This window comes from Diceros bicornis, chromosome 7 (assembly GCF_020826845.1).
Source record: "Diceros bicornis minor isolate mBicDic1 chromosome 7, mDicBic1.mat.cur, whole genome shotgun sequence".
Taxonomy (NCBI): domain Eukaryota; kingdom Metazoa; phylum Chordata; class Mammalia; order Perissodactyla; family Rhinocerotidae; genus Diceros; species Diceros bicornis.
The window spans coordinates 77,745,783-77,771,489 of NC_080746.1; the positions used below are offsets into that span (position 1 = coordinate 77,745,783).

At 34.0% G+C, this 25,707-nt stretch overlaps 1 protein-coding gene across 9 annotated transcripts in view; it reads left to right on the top strand.

Moving 5' to 3' along the window:
• The window catches only part of PRMT3 (protein arginine methyltransferase 3), a 129,370-nt gene that overhangs the window by 1,305 nt on the left and 102,358 nt on the right, over positions 1–25,707 (top strand). For all 9 annotated transcript variants that reach the window (XM_058546136.1, XM_058546141.1, XM_058546143.1 and 6 more), the window contains exons 3-9: positions 781–863; positions 2,312–2,361; positions 2,970–3,072; positions 7,696–7,855; positions 9,442–9,586; positions 13,615–13,680; positions 21,600–21,721. In XM_058546136.1, coding sequence (XP_058402119.1) covers positions 781–863; positions 2,312–2,361; positions 2,970–3,072; positions 7,696–7,855; positions 9,442–9,586; positions 13,615–13,680; positions 21,600–21,721 — 729 coding nt within the window. The remainder of the gene's footprint in view (positions 1–780; positions 864–2,311; positions 2,362–2,969; positions 3,073–7,695; positions 7,856–9,441; positions 9,587–13,614; positions 13,681–21,599; positions 21,722–25,707) is intronic.

The following is a 25,707-nucleotide window of genomic DNA, read 5'->3' on the forward strand; positions in this document are numbered from 1 at the left end:
TTCTCACGTGTAGCCTCATTTGGGTAGATATGGAACATCTACATATACTCTAGTCATGAAATATTTATTGAGCATTGGGGATGTACTTCTTTATGATAGGCTGCATAAATACGGCAAAAATAACCTGTCTCGTAAACGTTTGTTGAAAGCTAACTGCTGCATATATGCTGGGCCTGTAGAAGAGGGATGCAGCTTCTCTGCTGGGTGTTCCTGTCTCTTGTGTCCTTCAGTTTTGCAGGTCACATAGTAAAGAGGGTCCTCGAAGTGTCTGTAGTGCAAGTACTTTGGGAACACTGCAAGATCACTTTTGAAATATAGCACTTTGGGAATATGCCAGCTGTAAAATGACATTTTATGCTTTATTTCTAAAAGCAGTTTGAGCTGTGCCACTTCAAAGCCTCTGAAAGCAGAGTTGATGCTTAAAGGACAGAAGAATCTTGTGTAGGGAATTTTCATGTCTTGAGGGAAACAGAATCTATCAAGGGGAGTTCTCTTTCTTAAAAGCCTTTTGAGAAATTCATTGCTATCATTTGGCAAATAAATCAGCTTTGACATTTAAAGGGTAGTAGTTAGTTTGGTTTAGATGTAAAGTGGAACTCAGAAATACCAATTCCCTTTAGAAGTTCTGGGTTCCTCTCATTTACAGGCATGTTGTTTTCTCTTAATTGGAAATAAAACTAGAAACCAGCAGAGTTGGGGGGAAAAGTATATATTTAACATGAAATCAATGTTTAGACTTCTTGGGGGACTATTACATGAAGCTATTCCTTGATTTTTCAGGTTGTTTACATCTGCTGAAGAAACATTTTCACACTGTAAGTCTGAGCATCAATTTAGTATTGATAACATGGTCCATAAACATGGTGAGTATTTTTTAGAACAAAGAAAATTTTAGTTGTGAAATTTAAGTTCAAACTTTATATTTTTCCAGACCTTTCCTTTTCTATATAAATCCAATATAATGAAACATATAGCAACAACCTATCTTATGAAAATAAAGTCTTTTTGACTAGTGGCTTTTAAGGAGAGATTAATTATAAGTCATTCTTCTAGCTAAGATTTACTGTATTAAAGCTTATATTGGCTTCACAACTAAAAAGGAAAAAAAAACCTTGGCATGTGATTGCATTTTTATCATATTAGAATTAAAGACATCAAGAGAGTAGATAGAATTAGAGCAAGGGTAGAGGTGGACTTTGGAGAAGGAGGTGGGTCATTATGAAACAAAGGCAACTTATCAGGTCAAAGCTATACAACATGAACTTCAAGGCATACAAGGTTGAGTTTTATAAGGAGTTTGGCAAGAGAGTATGGAGAAAGGGGTGATGAAGTTAAGGATATTTAGATGATCTTTTGAATCTTGTTTAAACATACTTGCCTTACAATTAAAGCCTTCTACTTCTTTAAACGGGTCTAGAAGAGCTGCACTGTTCCACTAAAATTAACTAAATACAGAATGGGTTTTTTGATCCCTGTATTTACTAACAACTAGAAAGGATGTTAGATAAACGTCTGATGTAATGTTTATAAGCCATAAATTTAACTGCAACTACTTTTTAAGACGTGAATAACTTAGTCTCATTGGTTTTTTTCTTTTCATGTTTTTAATGTGCATTTTTAAACTGAATTGGAATCATACTTTAAATATAATTTTGTATTTTTTTCACTTGCCAAATAGGAGTTTTTGTATGCTATTATGCATATAAAATATTTTGTATGCTAACATTTCTCATGACAAATAATACCCAGGTGGTAGGATATGCTATTGTTTTCTCTTGTTTTAAATGCTGCTTCATTTCTTGAAAGATATGATAACCAGATAATAAGCCTTGTTGTTTTTTAGTTTGCATCATTTAACTTAATGTAAAAGCTAGTATATTTTGTATACTGCATGTCCTGGCGCCATAAATTTGGTATGCCCCACACTTTGGTAGGCACCATAAAAATTGAGGATTTAGAAACTTGCAGCTCTAAAATCAACTGTCAAATACTTGGTAAAATCCAGGACGTAATTTTCCTGATTTGTGTTGTTCTGACAAATGGGAGTAGAATTCTAAAAATTAATTTCTAATTTTCCAAAAGGTAAGAAAAACATTTAAAAATTTGTCATCTATGGCTGTTTCTCAATTAAAATATTCAGAAGTATCAAAGTTACTGTTTCTAGTTCTTAAGAAATTCAAAATATTATAAGTGGTAGTTATAGGACAGAAATATTTTATTGTTTAACCAAAGAAGCATCTATAGAGCAGGTCAGTTAAACAAAACTCATATTATGTTAAAATAAGTGAATTATCTTTTTTTTCCCCTTTAGGACTTGAATTTTATGGATACATTAAACTAATAAATTTTATTAGACTTAAGGTAAGTTGGTAGCTTAATTTACAGTTTTGTTTAAAAACTAAAGAAATACCGCAATGACTGTCAATGCCCTGATTTTTAAAAGAACATGAGGAGCTGCTATATAAGGAACTGTTTTAAATTTAGCACTCATCATATTGTGGAAATCATGCACATTAGGAGCTAGTGCAACATACAGCACCAAGTAAATGGACACACACCATACTTAACAAGTGTCGTTTTTAATTGCGTATAAGAGATGAATCAGTGTTATGTGAAAAAGTAACTCAGTGTCAGATAAAGGGAAATACTGATAGATGGTATTTCTGGAAAATCAGAAATAATTTTTAGTGTGGTTTTAAGTACTTTGGTGGTTCTTTTTTCTATTTCTATTTAAATGTTTATATTTCCATTTCCCCCAAATTCAAACAATATCAAACTGTGCATTGAAACCATTAATTAAGCAGTTATCCAATCAAGTTAATGTAATGACAGATGAACATAGACTCCTTAAATAGAGATTTTGTGTAATGTAGACATGATTTCCTTTTTTGTTTAATTTTCCTAGTTTTTGCTAGAGGGCTTTTGTGATTATATGCAGTGGAAAAACATGTAATTAATTTTATATCCAGAATCCTACAGTTGAGTATATGAATTCTATATACAACCCAGTGCCTTGGGAGAAAGAAGAGTATTTGAAGCCAGTATTAGAAGATGACCTTTTACTTCAATTTGGTAAGATGAATATATTGTATCCACTTTAATGTATTATGGCAAAATAGTGGTTAGATGTTCTAGGAAAATTTATCATCTCATTAATTCTCTAAAGATCTCATCAGGTAGTTAGTTTCAATAGGAAAGTTAAGTCACTTAAAAACTGATAGTCACATTAACAGTGATGAGGGAGGAATTTGGAAATATGAGCTTGTTTAAACATTGTGTACAGATGTTTTGAAGTGTAGGGAGACTGGAGAGAATAATTTTTAGTTGTTAGGTTGATTTTTAGTCTAATTAAAATTGACTAAAGTTTTCATTTAAATTAACTGACATTTTTAAATCAGTAGATTTAATATTTAATAGATTTAATAATATTTGCTGCTTTTATCTCATATATTCAGATCAGATAATTGACTTTTCTTAAGACATCTACTTTACTGAGATTTTGTTTTGATGTATCTCAGATTCTACTCAAATTTCCATTTGCTTGTCCCGGTACACTAACTTAAGCCTCCCTTTTGGCAGGATCACTCTCATTTCTTGACTATAGCTTTTTTCCTTAGTTACTTGCCCTGTGCTTTGGTTCGTTCCTTATTGAACAGGGATCTTGTGAAAATTCTCTTGGCCTCTTATAAATACTTTATAGGTCTGCTATTTTTTCTTATTTATACCTTCTTTCAAGTTTCTTGTGTCAGTCAGATGAGATAAAGGGCTTGCTCTCTTCAGATTAACAAGACCATTCTAAACAGATATGTACCTTCAGAGATAGTTTGACAGTGTCTATTTGAGCAGTTCTTTGATTAGCAGGAACGGTGGAAAACCACTCATTTCCTTGAAAAGTACCATCATTAAGTTGTGTGGCAGTGTGATGTAGTACAATAGTAAGAACTTTAATGTGGCATTTAGGAGCTGTGTGACCTTGGGCAAAGCACTTAAGTTTTCTGGTTTTAAGTCTTCATTTATAAAGTGAGGAATTAGGGCCAGATTTCTGAGATTCCTTCTAGCTCTAAAATTTGGTGAGTGCCAGGTTGATTCTGTCCCTTTTTTACCACTTCTCTTTAATCTCATGTCTCCTCAGAGTGACCAAAGTGATCTCTTTGATAAATGATAAAGGGCCCACTAGGTGCTCTTTATGACTTCTTCCTGAATTCAAAATCATTTATTGAACACTCACAGGATGCAAGTAGGATGTTAAATGCTTTAGGAACATGAAGAAATGAATGTCACAGTCCTTCCCATAGAAAGCCCACAGTCTAATAATAGGAGTGCTTTGTTTTTAAATGTCTATTCTGTATTATAAGGTCAAATATGGTAAGTTTCATGAGAAGTAGAAAAGGTAGTGCAGTTCAGAAGAGGAAGAGATTACTCAGATCAGCAGATACTGAGTGCTGTGTGCTGGTCACTGTGGATACAGGTCAGTCTTGACCTCTAACTCTCCAACGGTATAGAAACTTAATTTCTTTCAGCCTTAATTTTAATTTGTAAAAAGGTGATAATGACATCTGCATTATAAGATTACAAAGATAATACACATTATCATAGTATCTGTCAGAGGATAAGTGCTTAGAAAGGAGAATTTATTGTTATTAGTAAATAAATAAGTTCTGCAGGAGGTTAGGTGAAGAAGTCATGACTGAGATCTGGGACAAAGAGGCCTCGTAAAGGAAGTGGAACTTGAACTGGGCATGCTCTTGAGTGCACTGCCCACACTCTCTCAGTCTGTACTCCTGGCCATTGGTGGGGAGAGGTGGAAGATAAAGTCATCTTTCTCCTGGCTCCAGGCTTGATTACTGACCATTTCACCTCCATTGTCTTTCAGTAAATATTTATCAAGCATCTGCTGAGTATTAGGCATTGAGGATATAAAGATGACTAAACTAGTAAAGGAGGTAACTAAGAAAATAGGCACACACAGAAATACAGATTTTTGTGCACATGTGGGTGAGTATACATATGTATATTTCCTAGCTCTTTGCTGAGAGGGCCTAGAAAAACCCCAGTAGCAATGAGCATAACTAGTGCCCAGATCTTGATTTATAACACCGTTCTCCAGTAAAAGGAACCAAGGCTCTTTAGAGAGGTGATTGATTCCATGGACAGGGCAGGGAAAAATACAAGATGAGTCTGGGACATCTTGTGCCGGAAAATAAGAAAGTACTTAAAAAGAAAAAGTGGAGGAGGAAAGGACTTAGCAAAAGAACACAGGAGCCCACCTGAAGGCACTCCTAGTGGCCAAAGCTGGGGTAATTTGAGCAACACAGAAAATAATAGTATTGGGTTTTAACCCACAGGATAAAATAAATATCCATGAGTCCATACTGACATAAATAATCAACCAAATAAATCAATGGAGAGGGAGCAGCTTAGCCTTAGAGTAGAATTCCTATCAATAAATGTTGAGGAATAAAGAAATAGAAAATTACCATTAGGCAAACACCACAGTAATAACTTGCAGAAAAGGTCTACCAACGGATGCTAAGATTAGTGGGCAAAAATCTAAGGTGAAACAGGATTTGTGTAGTTCAAGGTATGTCCTCCTAGAAATTTATTAAGTACAGAGGAAATGTTACCTGTACAGTGGAGAAATCCAACAGACACCATCACAACCAGCATCACCAGTAATGAGGCATATTGACACCATGAGCCCCTTGGTATAATGCACTGAGGACATATCATTTCTCTGCTGTTCTTGCCAAAAATGTGCAACCTCGTTCCATTCATGAAAAAACATCAGACAAACCCAGGTTGTGAGACATTCTACAAAATCACTGGTTAGTACTCTTGAAAAGTGTCAAGATACAGTTATTGGGTGCAGTATTCTCTAAATAATCAGTTCAAGGTACTGAATGTTTTGTTTAGATCTTTTATGTCTTTTTGGATTTTTTAAAATCTAGTTCTCTCAGTTGTTGGTAGGGGTGTGTTTAAATCTCTGTGATTGAAGGATTGTCTGTTTTTGCCTTTAATTCTGTCAGTTTTTGCTTCATGTATTTTGGAGCTCTTTTGTGAGGTTTATACTCATTTATAATTGTTACGTCTTTCTGATAAATTGGCCGTCTTTTGTAGTTCTCAGCTGCCAAAATGAAGTATCCAGGTGATTTGAACCTCCTGAGACAGAATGTAGATGTGGAAATTCGTCTTTCTGAATATGGTTTAGGACTTTGAGTTGGACTGTTTTGATAAATTACGGTTATGAATCTTAATGTTTACTGAATCCTTTCTCCTTTTCAAATCTATACATTTAACCTTTAGCATATGATTATCTACATATTAATGCTAAAAGTTTTTATTCTAACTTTTCTTAGAGCAGAAAGCAAAACAGAAACTTGCCAAAACAAAGAAACCAATTTCTTTGTTCAGTTCTAATCCATAACTTAAACTAACAAGGTGGTTTGCAAACAGTCTGAAGAATTTGGAAGACAAGATACACAATGGTAGTTGTAGTAGGAATTGGAAGCTATGGTACACCATCCTGAAATAGTTTGGAAATATTTTGTTGCTCTCATTTTCAGTGAATTAAATAGTGAATGAATCTGTAGCTTTTAAAAATGACTCAGTATTCTGCGAGACTGACTAGAGATCAGTGGCGCCCTGCACTGCTTTTATAACAAGAAGTTCAACTTAGGCTCTGATCTCTAAGTTATAATATTGTCTTGTGTGTTAAGCTTAGTTGTTTTGTCCCAACTCGAGAGAAGTGTCTCAACTGAAAACTGAGTAGGAAAAATAAAGTCATATTTCCGCCAGTGCTGTTACTTGAGGAGAAAATAAAATCTGCTTAGTTTTTATTGCTTTAAGTTGATCAGAAAGTTAATTAGACTGGTAAATGGACATTGAGATTTTGTAAAACTCACTAACTCCATATATTAACTTCCATTTACAGAGTTCTGCAGTAGAAGTTAAAGATTTATATATAGTGAAATTAAATTTAAATCAAAAATTTTTAATAATATTAGGAATTAGGATATTTAGTAATGTCAGAAATAAGATGTTGGTGTATAGGTTGCACTGCTCCTTACCCAGGGTGAAAAAGTTATTGAATGTATAGAATTCTTTATCTACATACTGTCCTTAAGGAATATCTAAATTTCATACCTGTTACTCTACGGATAAGGACCCAGAGGCTGAGAGGTGGCCTTCCGGAGTGGCAAGAACATGGGCTAGGAGGCAGGCAAGGGCTCCAGTCTTAGTTCCTTCATTACACAGTGTATGACTTTGAGCTAGTCACTTAATTTCTCTGAAGTTTATTTTTCCCATACCTTGAAATAGGGATAAATAGGTTTGTTTTGAGGATAAAATGAGATGTAATGCATGTACTTGAAAGATACCTGGTGATCAATAAATATTAGGGTTTTTTCTTCTACTTTTTTGTTTCTTCCTGGGTTTGGTTCAGTATAATTAATGTTTATATATGTGTTCAATTTAGCCAGTTAATGAAAAACTTAGACTAACAGCATGATCTTTAAATTCAAAATGAAACAGTTTCGATAGTAAATATTTAATTAAAAGTACTTTTACTAATTTTTCTCAGTTGGTAGCATAATAGGCTCTTAGTATATACTTATTCTTAGCATATACTTATTCCTAGCTTACATGTGCTTCATTGTTATAAGATGGCCTGATAATAATGTCCATTTATTTCTTTAGATGTAGAAGATCTTTATGAACCGGTGTCAGTCCAGTTCTCGTACCCCAATGGACTCAGTGATAATACATCTGCTGTTGAAAAATTGAAACATATGGAAGCCAGGGCACTGTCTGCTGAAGCTGCGTTAGCTAGAGCACGTGAGGATCTACAAAAAATGAAGTAATTAATCAATCTTATAGAAAATTAATTGTTTAGATTCCTAAAATAATACAGCTAATAACAAGGTAGAATATGGGAAGACATTTCATGTGCTGCAAAGCATAATGCAAGTATTTAATTTTAGTAATACTAAAGATATGTAGCATTTTTATATGTTGTGAGTATAGTTGATTAACATAAACTTCTGTAGTTTTATTTGTTTCCCATAGACTTCTTTATAATTACTTTTGTACTAGTGGTAATTGTTCTGAGGAGTGTTGTCCTCTTGAGTGCTCTTGTTTTTGATATTGCCTTCCTTTGAATTAACCATGTTTCTAATAGATTTCTCCATTTTACTTTTCCTCTCCTAGGCTTTTAAAGTGGAGAGATTAATATTTTTTAGGTTTGGGGAAAATACATGGTTGCAATTTTTGTTTTCAAAGAATCAAAATATAATCATGATGTAGTATTTAATCAGAAAACCAGATACATAGGACTATTTTCTCCAGTGAGTAAATTGGCATTCTACTGGCTTAGTACTTCTCGGAATTTAATGTGCACACGAATCACCTGGGGATCTTGTTAAACTGTAGATTCTGATTCAGGAGGTCTGGAGTAGGGCCTGAGATTCTGCATTTCTACCAAGTATACCTCTAGCTTTACCGATTAGATTTGTAAGTCGGTTGCTATTGCCTGAGTACCCACTTGATGGTTTGCCAGGATGTCCAGCAGGAAAGATAGTATAGCTGATTGTAGGTCCCCTTCCCTGTTTCTGAGATTCTATGCTGGGTAACCTATTAACCAACAATAACTCTATCTGCCTTTTTGCACTTTTCTCCAATGCATATCGTATAGGTTTGTTTGTTTGTTTGTTTGTGAGGAAGATTAGCCCTGAGCTAACATCCGATGCCAATCCTCCTCTTTTTGCTGAGGAAGACTGGCCCTGGGCTAACATCTGTGCCCATCTTCCTCTACTTTATATGGGACACCACCACAGCGTGCCTTGACAAATGGTGCAGCGGTGTGTGCCCGGGATCTGAACCTGCGAACCCTGGGCCGCTGCGGTGGAGCGCGCGCACTTAACCACTAAGCCGCTGGGCCGGCCCCCTGTCATTCTTAATGTGTCGTTATCAGAGAGGGAACTGAATTTTAGAGATGGAGTGGATGATGTTGGTGTATGTAAATAATTCTCAATTTGGTTCCACTTTCTGCTCAGATAACCCTTCCATGAAATAATATGGTTTTAAAGAATATTAGTAGCACTGAAATATACTACATTGACTCACTGCTAAAATAGGATTTTGGGAAAATAGAAGTAATATAATTGAATAAAGATAATGTGCTTATTTTGTTCAGTTGCAAGATGTAAACAGCTATAATCTGTAGTTGACAGTGTTTTGTGGTTTGCAGAAGGAATGCTTACCACTGGGTTTGAATATACCATTGCTTAAGATCCAGCAGGGGGAGCTTTCAGTTACTTAGGATAGAATGTGATTTAGAAGCTCATCACACTCCACTCCCTCCCCCTTCTCTTCTCAACCTCTAGCCTTTGGTTTTTTCATGGTCCAATAAACCTGTCTCAAGGGTGTATTTCAAATTGATTACAGACAATTTGCTCAGGATTTTGTGATGAACGCAGATGTCAGAAGCTGCTCGTCATCTACTACTGCCATTGCAGACCTCCAGGCGGATGAGGATGGTGTTTATTTCAGCTCATATGGGCATTATGGGATACATGAAGAAATGCTAAAGGTTAGAAAAGAGCACAAATACACCAAATCCATCCTAAAGGAAAAATAGAATAAAACAGGTTCTTAATACTTATGCTGTAGGAGAACTTCTTTTTTTTAAGAACTGCTTTTTAAATCTCTTTGGTACTTGATAGCTCATCTTGTGTTGAAAAGATTGTAGGAGTATCTTAGTCTTTATTATGAAATTACTTTTGCTTGAAATAGAACATTGGAAAACACAACTGCTGACAATTTTAGTCTTCTCAAGAACAGCTATTAAGGAGGAACAAATTATATATTTGCCTTTTCATGTACGAAGGAAATGATTTATTTTAGCGTTTTAAATAGCCATACTGACTTCAGTGTGGGCAGATAATTCGTTGGTACAGAGTTTAATTATAAATAATTCTCACAATTGTTATGGTATAACTTTTTTATATTTGAAATCATTGATATATAGAGGAATTTCTTCAGTTGATCGCATCAGATATTTAAATTTGGTTTTAATCTATAATGATAGTGTTCATATAAAATATAAAGTAGGTTTCTAGCTATAACCAATAGTCATACACCTTTTCAGGTATTATATTGTAGATTGTAACATAGCAAGTTGTTATTTTTTAATTGAGTAAAACTGAAAATACCTAACTAGAGTGAAGCAAATGTTAGAATGTGAAAATTATTGAAAATTTTAGATGTTTATCTCTGAATTTTAGATGCCAGTGCCTTTTCTTCTCTTAAAACCAATAAACAAAAAATCCTTCCTAAATCCTTCCTCAAAAGATTGTTTTATTTTGTGGAAGCCCTAAGACTATGTTCCTTTGAAGCATGTGCATTTAAAATAACCAGGGATATTTAATAACGTGTATACATTTTATTGAGTCAGTTTTGTAGGATCACAGAGTGAAAGTTTGCTGATTAATAATAGTTGTGGTTACTTGGGATCTTTTAAAACAGTGTCATGCCATTTCTTTGCTAATGACATGTCATGGTTGTGCTTTTTGTTGTCACTTGGGTAATGGCATAGCATTACAAATAGCAGTTATCTTATTATAAGTAATAAATTATTTTAAGTCCAGAGTGAATTTGTTTAAAAGAAATTGAATTACTCCGTTTTCTTTGTCAAAATTTTATTGTTTCTAGAATATTTTTTTCAAAGGAGTTTAATCTAAGCCCATGTTTGTCATTTTAAATTACCCCATCAATTTAAATGCATGAACCTTTAATGCCTTTGGTATGGAAATTGTTTTGGGTTTTTCAGACAGATAAGGTGACAGACTCCCAGTAGATAGTACATATGAGTGTACTCAGTACATCATCAGGGCAATCCAGTTTGAGTACTTATTTCCACACCTGGACACTGTATATCAGTAGCTAGAGGATCTTCACACCTGATCAGATATCTTTAAGTCTTTTTGAGGTACATACAGATTTAAGAAGTTCCAGCTTGAAGTTTCCAGTGCTATCTTTTCCTTCCTAGAGAATCACTTGAGAATACTTATTAATATAATTATCCATGCCTTAGTTCCCCTTAGTTGTTATACAATGTAATTACGTCTCCTTGGAAATGACTTAAGTGTTCATAGGAAATATGGATATATTCCGTTCAAAGAGAACTATGTATCCATTTTTTATTTTGCTAAGTGGATGAATATGAAATGTGCCTTATATCAAGCAATATTTCTTCTGTTTCTTATCAAAACAATGCTATCAGAATCTTACCTGATCTTTATAAATAATTTAAAATTGAGCAACCATATATACAGGACTTATTTTTATGCTTAGAAATGGTCTTGCTTTTATAGGAATATTATTTGGATTTTTTGTTGCTTAGTCTCATATTTTAATGGCACCATTTTGGCATATGTTGTGATTATAGTTATAAATAAAGGTAGTTCGTGATTTTATTTTCTGGAGTTAAGATGAAGATAACTTTTTTGAATTCCAGAGATATAGCTGATAGAGGGCTAGATTACAAGAACTTTCAAAAATCCTTTACCACTTTATCTTTCTGAAGAAGAGTCATTGTTATCTAATGTTATAAATCTGAGATGCATCACCCTCTCTTTCCAAGAAAAAAACTGTTCATCCTGGTGAACATTTATTACAGATTGTGGTACCATTAAATAATTTTTCTTTACTGCATTCTCCTCATTGAATCTGCAGCTGACTCATGCATTCTGTCCACCTTCCTGAGCCTATGCATTTAAAACTTACTGCTATTTATATATGTAAAATTTATAGTAGATAACTTTTTGGTTGTATTTAGTCTCATTCTTAAAATTTTTTTTATATTTGTAGGAATAATTCCATGATACTTTACTGGTCTTAAAAGATTATCTTGCTTCTTAGTATTGGAGCTCTAATTTTATTCTTCTTTTGTATTTTTTAGTTTTAATAGGTTGGTGCAAAAGATAAATTTTTAATTTCTGTTTATTACCTTATTTTGTATTGAAGCATTAATCTTTTGTTAGAGTAAATATTTTTAAATGGTTATGAGGGCTAGTCTTTTATTGGGTTGCATTTTCATGTTTAGTGAATTTTTCTTTAAAAAATTCAGTTATTAAATTGAAGCTCTGCTATGTCTGAGGCACTATGTTTGGTATACTTTGGATTTCATTGTTCTAGGGTGAGCCTATGAACAAAAGCAGGTGGATACGTAGAAAGCCTGGATGAAGGATAGAAGTTGAGCCAGCAGTGCGTGGACTTAGAACAGGAGTTGGGATGCTAGTGGTTAAGTGGGAGCCATGGTGAGGCAGTGGGATTGGTGGGAGCTCTCCGAGGGACGGCCTCCTTGATGATGCTCACCCTTTGTAGGTTCTGCTGCGTCAGCAGAAATCACTGGTTATGGTGTAAGAAGAATATAGAAATGGTAAAAATGTATGAAATGGTATTTTTTTTTTAAAAAGATAGCTTTAAAATTAATTATATGTGTAAATTTACTTAAACATTAGATTCTTTCAGTAATTCTTAAAATAACTTTCAGGGGAAGATTTAATAAGGCTGATTTAAAATTTTGTTTGTGAAGCATTTAAAAATAATTTTATTAGAAAGCCTGGAATGAATTATGGAATTCCCCTTTTGTAGATCCAGTAATTAAGTAAAACAACTTGCTCTTTAATTTAAGACCTCCTGTATATGTTTTTTGTAAATCCCGATATTGGCATAAAAATGTTTTTTGAGGGGTATGGATTGTATAAATTTTGATATTGTAGCATTTGTGTAACTGCTTTCTTTGTACCTGGCGTGAAACACAAAACTGGAATTCCCAGTCTGAGGCCTTTGTATCATACTCATTTTACTCATTTGGCAGCAGAGCCCCTTACTGCTAAATTTGCTGTCAGTATGTGTGTCTCAACTGAGGTAATTTAAAAGGGAATCAGCTCTGTTCATGAACCAACATGAATGTTAGCGTTCAGTGCCTGCGTTGGTCACAGGTCACGTGAGGCTCCAGGGTGTAGACATCTCATAATGTGGGCTGCAGGGCTCAAATGATGTAGGCTTGTAAGCATTGTTTCCTACTACAGACATTTCTAAGAACAGAACAGGATTATAAGTCAGATAGGTGCTGATCAATGACTTTCTTAGAAAACCCGTGCTCAATTGAGCTTCATTGTGCATATGTAACTATAACACACATTTATCAATTTTGGGTTTTTTCTTGTATATTTTAACATAGCTGTACTATACGGAGTCAGATTCTAGATTCCAGGCCCTTTTTAAAGGAGCAAAGCATCATGTTCATCTTCTTTTAGCTTTAATTATCAGTTGAAGTCTTATAATGATAATGCATGTCAAGACCAAAATGTGTACATTTTTAAGAACTTAGATACTTGACTTTCAGTGATGTTCTTAAATGTTTTCTTTGTATGTTATTGCTACTTCTATTATTTACTGTGTTCTTTTAGGAAAAAAAAATTAAGCTTGGTTTTCAGGCAAAAAGTAGCTATGGAAGCTAGCAAAGTGTGATAAAATAGCAAATATCTTCCTAAAAAGTTTTGTTTGTTCAGACTAGCTTGTAAACACAATGTTTTCCTCTCTCCACCCTAGGACAAAGTACGAACAGAAAGTTACCGAGATTTTATATACCAAAACCCACATATCTTCAAAGACAAGGTGAGTAGCATAGGCTGCAGAATTATACATTTCAGTTGTGCATCACGGGGATCTTGGGCGGTAGACGTGCTCTCTTGGGTCATCATTGTGATAGCAGTTAATGTAATGTACTCTGGCTTTATTTCATGGAAGACTTTTGTGATGCTGTTCTGTGGTGCAGAGTACTGATAACAGAAATGCTGGTTGGTGCTGTCATTCAGTATACTCTTTTTAAATTGAAATTCATTAATTACAATGACATAGCTTAGTTAAATTTGGTTTATCCAAGATATTTTGCTTAAATCATATTTTTGATTTACTGTGATTCCTGTGAGTTTCAAATGTATCAGATAAGCCCCAGACCAAAGCACACTTTTAATTATTATTCTCATCTGTGTTATTTAGTTAAAAATTAATAATTTTAAGAAGTTATTATTGATAAGTAGGGTCAGATATTGTAAGGTATAATTTATTTTGTGCTTTCTTTTTAATACCTCCTTTATTTACCCCTTTATGAGACATTTTATATTTTACAATTCATCTTAATACTGTCTCAGGTTATTTCAAAGATGATCTTTGACACTGTGTGTGTGTTTGTGTGTTTGAAATTTGTGTCATTTGTTTTTCTTCCCTTGTGAATTTTTTGCATTTTTTTCTTCACTTCCTTCTCTTCTCCCTCTCTGTGTTGGAATGGTTGCCTAAAAGTTCAGGTTTTCTGTTTGTTCTTCCTTATTGGAAATTAGTCTATTAATTGAGTCAAGAATATTATCATCTCTGCCATTTATATATCTTTGGGAATTTTCCCTTACTCTTTCCCCTTCAAGAACGTGTATATTGATAGCATATCAGGTTTTTATAATTTCCCTTTCACCTCCATTTTACCAAGCTTTTTGTTTGCTGAGGAAGATTCACCTTGAACTAACATCTGTTGCCAATCTTCCTCTTTTTATATGTGAGCTGCCGCCACAGCATGGCCACTGACAAGTGAGTGGTGTAGGTCCATGCCCAGGGACCGAACCTGGGCCGCCAAAACCGAGTGCACCGAACTTAACCACTAGGCCACCGGGGCTGGCTCACCTCCATCTTAAAAGATACTTCTCTAAGATTATTTCGTGAGCTTTACATGATATTGCAGCAGTGACCATTTTGAAAAATCTCTTTTCCTGATTTTTATATTGTTTGGAATTTAATATAGATTGGCTTTTCATTTTCCATATCTATTTCCTAAGAGCAGTGTTTTACTTGTGACTTAGCTGAGTTGGACAATTGAAATTTATATGGTGCTCTGCTATCTTTTGGCTAAAGCATTATCTATCATGAAAGGTTTATGATGGTGTCTGTTCCTTTGTTTTTGCTGATTCCCGCTATAGACATATAGATGATTTCATTTTTAAAATCTTGGTTTTTATCAGTTCTTTGTACTTAGCTTTTTTGTATGCTTTTTATATGTTATTGCAGTAGAGACTAAGAATTTTTTTATATTAGGTTTTATATTTGCACCCAAGTACTGGAAACAATTTATTTAATATGTGTGTCTAGAAAATGACTTTGTTTCCAGTGAAACAAATATGTTACTATTAAAAATTTTGCTTTATATTTTTAATTAGATTATGCCCAGGTTTTTATTTTTATTTTTCCTTAATATGTTGTATAGCAAATAAGCCAGTACTGCTCTGGGAATCACTAGTCCTGCCTTGATTCTTAGGAACCAGCCATATAATTTTAGGCAAGTGGTGAATCTTTTTGGGCCTCATCTCTAAAATGATTGTTTAAGCCCTTCTGGTTCTAAAATTTATGATTTTTGTTATTATAGAAACACCGTCATTGTCTTTCTTTGAGTCATCTTTTCTTAATACTTGTTGATACGAGTATGATAAGAATTTGTTAAGTGAAAGTAGGTTAGAAGTTGCTTTTTAGTATGCTCCTGAATAGACTTTTGTCTTATAATAGGTAAGAAAATACTGAAAAGTCACTTAATAATCATAAGATTAAACGTTGAGAAATTATGTATGGTCATGTGCTGCATAACGACATTTTAGTCAATGGCAGACCACGTATAAATGGTGGTCCCATAAGATTAGTACCCTACTGCCTAGGTGTGTAGTAGGCTATACCATTCAGGCTTGTGTAGGTGCACTCTATGATGTTCACACAATGACAGAATCGCCTAGCGACGAGTTTCTCAGAACATATCCCATTGTTAAGTGGCGCATGACTATAATTGTGAATATTTCTATGTATATGGAGTACATCTTACTGGCTTCATAGACCTATACACAGTCACTTTCTGTTTCTCGTTTTCTAATTTAGAACAGTATTATCGAAATGCTGTATGTATTATATTATACATTTTTTGACAAATACGTGACCATGGAAAATACAATCTTTCATTATTTTGTGTTCCGGTCCCTGCTCTTCCTGAAGAGGTTAAATCTGCCAAAGTCAGAAAAGGGCTTATTACTAAATCGGGAGTATTTTTCCTTAGTACTTTGCCTAAGGTGTTTTCATTTAACATATTAACGTGTAATTAGCTTTGCTTGGCATTTATGGTTTCTCAAAAATATACAGTCATGCATCACTTAACGGTAGGGGTAAGTCCTGAGAAATGTGTCCTTAGGAGATTTTGTTGCTATGTGAACATGATTGAGTGTGTTTACACAAACCTGGATGGTGTAGCCTCCTACACACCTAGGCTCCATGGTACTGATCTTATGGGTGGTGTAACCTCCTACACACCTGGGCTGTATGGTGCCGATCTTACGGGACCACCATCGTATGTGCAGTCTGTGGTTGACCCGAACCTCATTATGCGGCACGTGACTACTGTAATGTAAAATATTATATGTATCAATTTTTAACTCCTTAGAGCACACTCAAGGTACAATTTTCTGTAATTAGCAATATTAAATAATCTAGAGCTTTCATATTTTTAAATGATTTGGGATGCTTTTCTTCATTATACTATGGCTGCAGATTGAGAAAATATATTACTATATATTAAATAGCATTTGATAGTTTGTAGATTACTTTCAGTCATGTTGTCTCATTGTTACTATACAATATACCTATAACTAGGCAGGACCACTATTCATCTCCATTTTACACATGAGGAGACTTGAAACCAATAAGTTAATTGACTTGTCCTAAAACAGGCAACTAAAAAAAAACAAACCTGAGGGTTTTTCCTGTTAGTCCAGTGCCCTTAACTCTGTGCCACTACACTTTGAACACCATATGTTAAAATAGACTGAGTCAGTAATTAGGGTGGGGTCCATTAGTTGCATTTTAATTCACACTATTTTTCATATATAGGTCATATAATTTCTGTCTGCCATGACAGAATATGTTCATGAAATTAAGTATAATTTTTAAAAAAATGTATGAAATAACATGTTTTCCTAAGTTTTATTACCATTGTTTTTGTTTGCTTTATCTCCATTAGGTAGACGGCCTTCATATCACAACACTAGCTCCTGTATCCTATTATGTAGCGCAGAGTAGAGATGTATTTTTGAAAAAGGTGCTTATAATTGAAATGTGTTTCTTCTCCCTTCCTTCCCTTTTCCCCATTGCTCCCTTCCTGCCTCCTTTCCTTCATTCGTTAATGTTTCAGTTCACAGAGCCCCTGTGGAGGCCATATGGTTTCTCAGATTTAATTTAACTTTGGGTGGCATTTAATCGTGTTATCACCCACTCATAATTAATTTCTATTTGTAGTCCGTTGAAGAAATTCACAGTTAGGGGCCTTGTTTATGCTTTTGATTATTATCTACGGTTAAATTGTATTCACTTTTTTCCTTAGAAAAAGTGAATCAAATTCCTTCATCATTTTATAAAATAATGTTAGTTTATTTGGTTATCATTTCTACCTCTTTCTTTGATTCTATCAAGTTTTAGTTTATTTGCCCAGTTACCTAATTCTGAGCTAGATGTAATAAATAATTAACATACAATTTAAAATATAATTTAAATATAGACTTTAAAAGCAGATTGACCCGTGTTTGAATGCTGCCTTTACAAATGACCAGCTGTATGATCCTGCACCTGTTACTTTCCTTCTCTGAAGCTCACTTTCCTCGTTTGCAAAATGAGGGTTAAATAAGAATTATATATATATGCATATGTGTATAAAATATTAATATGTGTGTGTGTATGTATAGTCTTACAAAAGAACACATACTCTAATTGTAGTATATGCTATGTATCCTTCTGTACTTAGCTTTCTTCACTCAGCAGTTTTTCTTAGAGATAATTCCTTATTAACATTCTTTTAATGGCTCATACATCCAATGTAAGAATGTCCATAAGTTGTTTTGTTGTCTATAAGTTAGAACAATGCTACATATAAAATATTAAAAATCTTTTTATATGTGTAAGAGTACAATAATAAGATAAATTCCTAGCAGTGGACTCCCAGGGTCAAAAAGGTTATACCCTGCATGGTGGTAGTGCTGCCAACTTGTCTTTTCATCAACCGTGTGTGAGTGTTGATGTTCCCAAAGACCATTACCAAAGCACTGTGTAATTCCACACCAACCTTTTATTTATAGTTTTTTAGTTTTGAAAATATCTTATTTCAATGAAAGTTTTTGGGAACTTATCACTTATTGTTGTGTTGTATATATTTTTCCATTTCATTATCATTTTATGCCATATAATATTTCAAATTGATATACTGTAATCATACTATAAATATATATGCTATGCATTATAGTATTTTCTTGCTGTTGTAGTTTATACATTTTATTTGTAACTTTAAAAAATGTTTATTTTTCTTTGCAGTGATGTTATATAGCTTGCATCCTAAAATTCTTAACTTTCTTGTGTGTACAAGTAGTTATGTTAAAATGTGCTGACTCACTCGGACAGGCCACATGTGTAGGAACAGTCACATTCTCCCTATGAAACCATCTGGGCTTTGTCCTTGGAGGGGCAGAGAATAGGAGACACAGGGTAGTAGCCTTGGACAACTTTATTTCTTCAGTGGAAATCAGACTGCCAGGTTCTCTCTTCTGGAGTCAGTTCTGGTAAATTATATTTTCAAGATATAATGGAACAAAGGACTCAACTTCTAATAGTGAACAATACAAAAGATAAAATGCATAGAAACAGACTTAACTAACAGTGTGCAGGACTTATATGAGAAAAGATTTTAAAAAAATAACTCCTGAAGAACGGAACAGGTGATTTCAGCAAATTGAAAGTCATGTCATGTTCTTGAATAAGAAAACTCAAAATAAAATTGTCCATTTTCCCTAAATTAATTTATAATTTTAGCTCAATCCCCATAAAAATGCTAAGACTTTTTAAAAAATCTGAACAAGCTGATTCTCTTGTTCTTATGGAAGAATAAACCTACAAAATTATCCAGAAACATTGTGAAAAAAATTTTGCAGTGAGGATGGACCAGCCTTAGTAGATATTAAAACGTTCTGTAGAGCTTCTGTAATTAGAGTAATTAGTGATGCATGATTATATAGATTAATGGAATATACACAGAACTTTTAGTGAATGTTTAAGGTCCCTGTCTTAGTCCATTCAGCTTGCTGTAACAAAAATACCATATACTGAGTGGCTTATAAACAACAGAAATTTCTTTCTCACAGTTCTAGAGTCAGGGAAGTTCAAGATCAAGGCACTGGCTGATTCTGGTGAGGGCCTGCTTTGTGCTTCATAGATATGCTTTCTTGCTGTTTCCTCACCTGCTGGAGGAGAGCAAGGGCTCTCTCTGGAGCCTCTTTTATTAGAGTCCTAATCCCACTCATGAGGCAGAGCCCTCATGACCTAACCAATTCCCAAAGGCCCCAGCTTCTAATGCCATCATCTTGGGGGTTAGAATTTCAACATGTGAATTTGGGGGGGGACACAAACATTCAGACCATAGCAGTCGCATATCAAATCAGTGGGGGAAACACAGACTGTTTAATAACGTGTTGGGACAGTTGATTAGCCATCTGAACAGAAGTAAAGTTGGAACCATACCTCTTAGTGTATACCAAGATAAAAAAAAGCAAACTGTATTAATGAAACCATAAAGGTACTAGAAGGAAATATATGAGCATGAAATAGAATGAAATAAGGAAGAATAGGAAAGGTCAATCTAATTATGATCAAAATCCAGAAAAGATTGATGAGTTTGACTGTATGTAAAGAATTTCTGCATAGCAAAATCACTGTAAGCAGAATCAAAAGACAAAAATACATGCTGAGAGAAAATATTACATACAAGTCATATTATAGAGATCTAATCTCCTTAACTTACAAAGAACTCTTATAAGAGTTGATAAGAAAAGGACTAAACAACTCAGTGGAAAAATAGAGAAAGGCTATGAGTAGTCAGTTCACATAAAAAGAACTACAGGTGGCTCCACAACATAGAGAATGATGCTAAACCTCATGATAATGGAAATGCGTGTTAAAATTAGACCAATATATCATCATTTTGCACTTGCCAGATTGGCAGAAATCCAAAAGTTTGATTGTATGTTCCATGGGCTAGTCTCATCTGTGAGGAAATTGGCTCTTACACCTTGGTTAGGGTTTTCACGAGTAGGATTACTCTATGGAGGGTAATTTGATTGTCTAGCAGAATTATAAATATGCATATTCTCTCTGACCCAGTGTTTTCACTACTAGGAATATATTCTGTAGATTTTCTCATGTGTGAATGGGGTTAGATATGAAGTTATTTACAGGCTTGGTTGTCATACTAGAATTTCAGAAGCTACCTAAATGTTCATCAGTGTATCACAGTGGGTATAATATGCTTCCATTTGTGTATAAAGGGGAAGGAAAAACATATTGTATTGCATTGCATAGGCGTAAAAATTCTCTTGAAGGATAAATAAGAAATATACTTTTTGATGCTTAGACTATGTGAATATATTAGCTAGGGACAAATTAAATTATTGTCGCATAATATAATAGATTCTTAATTCTAGTTCTGTTTTTCTTACAGTAGCTTCTCATTACTCAGAATAAAATCCAAAGGCTCTGTGTGATCTGGCGCCTGCCTCATCCTGACCTTACCTTCAAGCAGCCTCTTTCTCACCCAGCTCAGCCAGTGGCCTTCTTGCTTTGCCTGGAATCTTATATTCTTTGTTTACAAGAATTGTGAGCTCCTTTAGGACAGGGACTTGGTCCTGTTTGTGCTGTACCCCATCACCATGATCAATGCCTATACTTAGTAATGCTCAGTGAATACTTACAGTAGAATAGTACTGACATAATTTCATATTTAGGGACAAGTATATAGCGTTTTAGGCCATTGATAGTGAAAGACTTAAGGCACTACAGTATTTAGTAATTTCAAAGAGTAGTGTACCTCTGAGTATTTTAACTTAATGTGTTTCCTTGGTAATTTGTCTTGGTTTTTTACCGTGAACCAAGTAGGTTTCACTGTAAAATTCTGAGAAGAACCATATGAAATTCTTGACTTAGAAATAATTGTTCCCCACCTGTCCCCAATATCATCTTAAAATTTGTTTTTCTTATTACTTTCACCAATGATAATGAGTATCATTTTTAAAACTTAAATTCTCAAGTTGCTGAGTTCTAGAATGTAACTTGTTTTTGAGAAAGTTTATTTCTGTTAAAATATGGAATTACTAAACCTAAATTAGAGCTTGTGTACAACAGGGAAATTAAAAACAGAGACTTCCCTATCAAGAAGTCTATGGAAATTGCTTATTTCATATAAAACATCTCTTAAATTTACATTGTTGCACCTGATTGCCACAGACTATGACCAAATATACTGTTATGAATTTAAAACAACCCTTTGTATATCTTCAGTTTCCCCAAATAGAAATTATTACCATATTTGATCAATAAAGTTTTAAAATTTTGTGATCTATTCCTGGCCAGAAATGACATAATATATGATTAGAATTTAAAATATTAGACCTTTTTGATAACATCTGTTTTTTTTATTACACCAGGTAGTTTTGGATGTTGGTTGTGGAACTGGAATTCTTTCTCTGTTTGCTGCTAAAGCTGGGGCAAAGAAGGTTCTTGGAGTTGATCAGTCCGAAATACTTTACCAGGCAATGGATATCATAAGGTAGATGCATTTTAAGGCTTGATTTCAGATTATTTTTAAATTTGGTGATTAACATAACAGGTTTTCTTGTCTTTAACAGCTGTCTGATGTGGACTCAAGACATATGTCTTTTAGTAAAAATTCATTCCAGAATAATAAGATTTTAGGTCGGATTGAGCTAGACATGTTTGAGCTATGAATCATCTTTTCAGAGTTCTCATTGATGGGAATTATTTTTATATACTTTTCTGTCTTTCCAATTATCACTATAAATATGCAATTTTAATAATATGAAATTAGAGATCATTGACATACAAGGTAATATTGTTGGAGGACTCTACAAAACTAAATATTTATATCAGTGATATTTCCTTTAACAAATAACAGTTAGACTAAAGACTAAGGGTTATCTATCTTTTTTTCCACTGAGGAAGATTCACCCTGAGCTAACATCTGTTGCCAATCTTCCTGTTTTTGTATGTGAGCCACTGCTGCGGCATGGCCACTGACAGATGAATGGTGTGGGTCTGTGCCTGGGAACGGAACCCGGGCTGCCAATCGGAAGTGTACCGAACTTAACCTATAGGCCACCAGGGCTGGCCATATCTTTTTCATTTTTGACAACACTAACCCTTGTGCCTCTTTCAAATTAAAATAAGTAAATTCCAAAATGGCTACAAACAAGGCAGAGTGAATTTAATTTTAATTGTCTAAAAATATCTCCTCTCTTTGAGGAGTTAAGTTAATTAGGTTAATTGATCAGTAATTGGTTTTACGATGGCTTATGTCCTAGTGAGATGGCCTTTATTTGAACTATAGCTTATAGAACTAGATTTCGTTAGCTGTGTACTTACCAAAAGCACCTTATATTTGGAACTTAGGAGTAATTTCTAGAATAAATAATTAATAGGAAGCTTCTCAATGATTCTTTTTTTTTCCAGCTTTGTTGAGATAGTTGACATATAACTTCGTATAAGTTTAAGGTGTAGGTGTGTAGTGTCTTGCTTTGATATATTTATATATTGCAAAATGATTACCTCCATAGCCTTAGCTAACACCTTTATTGCTTCACATAATTACCATTTTTGTGGTGAGAACGTTTAAGATCTACTCTCTTAGCAACTTTCAGGTATATAATTATTAGTTATAATCACCATGTTGTACATTAGATCCCCAGCGATTCTTAAATGGTCCTCCCGTGGATACTTATGTTCTGTTCTTAAAATTGATTAATGTTGATCTTTTCTGATTAGTATAAAACTTAAATATAATTGTGTAAAATGTTTAAATTTTTAGATTTTATTGCATAATGTAGAAGTATAATGTTGTGGTTAAGAGCACAAGGCTTGAGTCAGGCTTGGGTTTGAGTCCTCGCTCAACTACTTACCAGTTATTTGAACTTGAGTTAAATTATATCTAACCTCTTTGAAACCTCAGTTGTTTCACTGTCAGAATGAAAATAATAATGACTATCTCATATGGTTATGAATAAGATAAATGAGTTATAAGTAACATATGCATTTAAATCTCTTTGGGAAATTTCCTGGCACGTGTTAGATATTCAAAAGTTAGCTACTATTATTATTAACAAATACCAAATTAATGTTAATGAGAAAATTACATTGATCTTGCTTGGATTTTTCATAGATGTAGGTTTGCTTATGATTTTCATATTGGAAAACATCCATAATCTAGTAAAGTTTTTTTTTCTAGTTCTTACGATACCATTAAGTACAACATCATCATTTTGGGGGTTCCATAAAGGAGCACCCTTGCTTGTGCATTGCCATCCAAACAAATGTGAGAACTCTCCCAAAGAAGAGATTGTTTTAGAAGAATTATCAAAAATTTATTGTTCATAGTAAGATTATGGTAAAATATTTCTATTAGAAGTTCTAATCTTATGAAAGACCATGTCCATTTATGTATCAGTTTGTAATTTTTGATTCTACAAATCTAGACTAGATATGCTCTCAGTTTAATTTCTTTATGGAAGAAAAGGAAAAGGATAGGGATAACACTCATTTTATTTTGTGTTGTTTCATTTTATTTCACAGAAGCCCTGATTCCCAGTAACTTTTTAGAAACATATTTATACAATGATTATCTTTAAATTCATTGTGTATAAAATTTAGTGCTAGAGTGTATTGAACTTTTGCATGAGTGCATTTATTGAAAATGACTTAGCACTCAATTTTAGGTACTTCGATTTATCCATAAAATTACTAACATTAATTTAGTACTTTCTATTGCATTTCCTTTGAGGTAGGTCAATTACAGTGTGTTATTATCCTTATTTTAGAGATTAAGAACTTGAGGCACAGAGATTAATTAACTCTCCTTATTTGTGGTGGAGCCAGGATTAGATGCCAGGCAGCCTGACTCCATAGTCCATCCTCACAGCCGATTTGCTATGCTGTATCTCCATTTAAACACAGGCCATGAATTGGTTGTGTCCAATAGTTTGCTTTACTTAGAACCTATATAGAGTTTGAAAAGCAGGCCTTTTTATTTTGGATAAGTTTTATTTTGGTTAAGCCAACGTTGTACTGTTTCTTTAGAAATATTCTCCTTTGCCTTTTTAATATTCTGAAAAGATAGCTATTTCCATAGTGTTCATATATATCTCTCCTTTGTCTTCCCTTTGAAAGTTTGAAATTTACACCGTGGGGTGAAATAACTTCCGTTCTTCTGTTTGTGAATGTATCTATAAAAGAATATGTAAGAAATAGTTCGTTGTTAATTTCCCCACAGTTTTCTGGCTCCTTATTCTACCAAATGAGGAAGGAATATAGCATCTTCTCTCAGCATCTGGAGTCATGTGACTTGATTTCTGATTTTGGCTTTTTGACTGATTAGCTTTATAATAATGGACAGATTACTTAAGTTCTTTAAGCCCTGGTTTCTTCATTTATAAAATGAGGTTGATGGTAGTATCTGTATCATAAGATTGTTGTAAGGATTGAATCCATTTATGGTGCTTTGCAAAGTGGCTAGCATATAACTGCTTACTAAATACTGGCAGTAATTACAATCATATTAATTGGTAGTAGTAGTGGTATGTTTGGCTTAGCACCAAATAATACTTTATATTTGGTTGGTTATGTTTCTAAAACGATCATTTACTGCAGCTATCCCATCAAAATATGACGACTCTCTTTTCTGTATTCTTTCCATTTCATAATCTCTATTCTCTTACACCGTAAAACTGCAAACATTTGCCGGTTTTATTCTGTACTCACTCTCCACCCTTGAAACCTACTCTTCTCTTCATTTGTCTATCGTTGTGTACTGGAGCTTTCTAGAACTATCACCAGTCAATGAAAACAACTCTTCCGATTAGCAGGCTGTGAGTAGTCTCTAATAACTTCTGAGGCTTCTTTCTCTGTCAGAAATCTGTACACAGCAGGATTTCTGTAACACTCCATAAGCTTACATCTGTAAAAAACACTTTAAGTTCTAAAAGATGGATACTTTTTAAATGTTTCATTTTTCTTTTAATATAGTCAACCTACAACCCTTGAATTATGTTCAAAATGATGGTAAAATAATTTTTATCCCTTCTTTATTTAAAAAAGAGACCTAGGGCCAGGCCCCGTGGCCAGGTGGTTCAAGTTCCACGCACTCCACTTTGGCGGCCCAGGTTTGCGGTTCAGATCCTGAGTGCGGACCTACTCTACTCACCAGCCATGCTGTGGTGGCAACCCATGTACAGAGTGGAGGAAGATTGGCACAGATGTTAACTCAGGGTGAATCTTCCTCAGCAAAAAAAATAAATAAGTAAATACAAGATCTAACATTTCTAAAGAAATGAGTTTAGAATGGAGTCAGTTTTGGTTTTAATGTAAACTGACATGTATGTATATATATGTAAGGGCTTAAAAAGAAGGTCAGGCTTATGGTTCTGAGATTGCAGACACGAATGAAGTAAAATAGAGATTTTTGAAGATGTTATATTAGCAGGAGCAAATAGAACTCAAAGTGGTATATGGAAGGAATGAGAAATT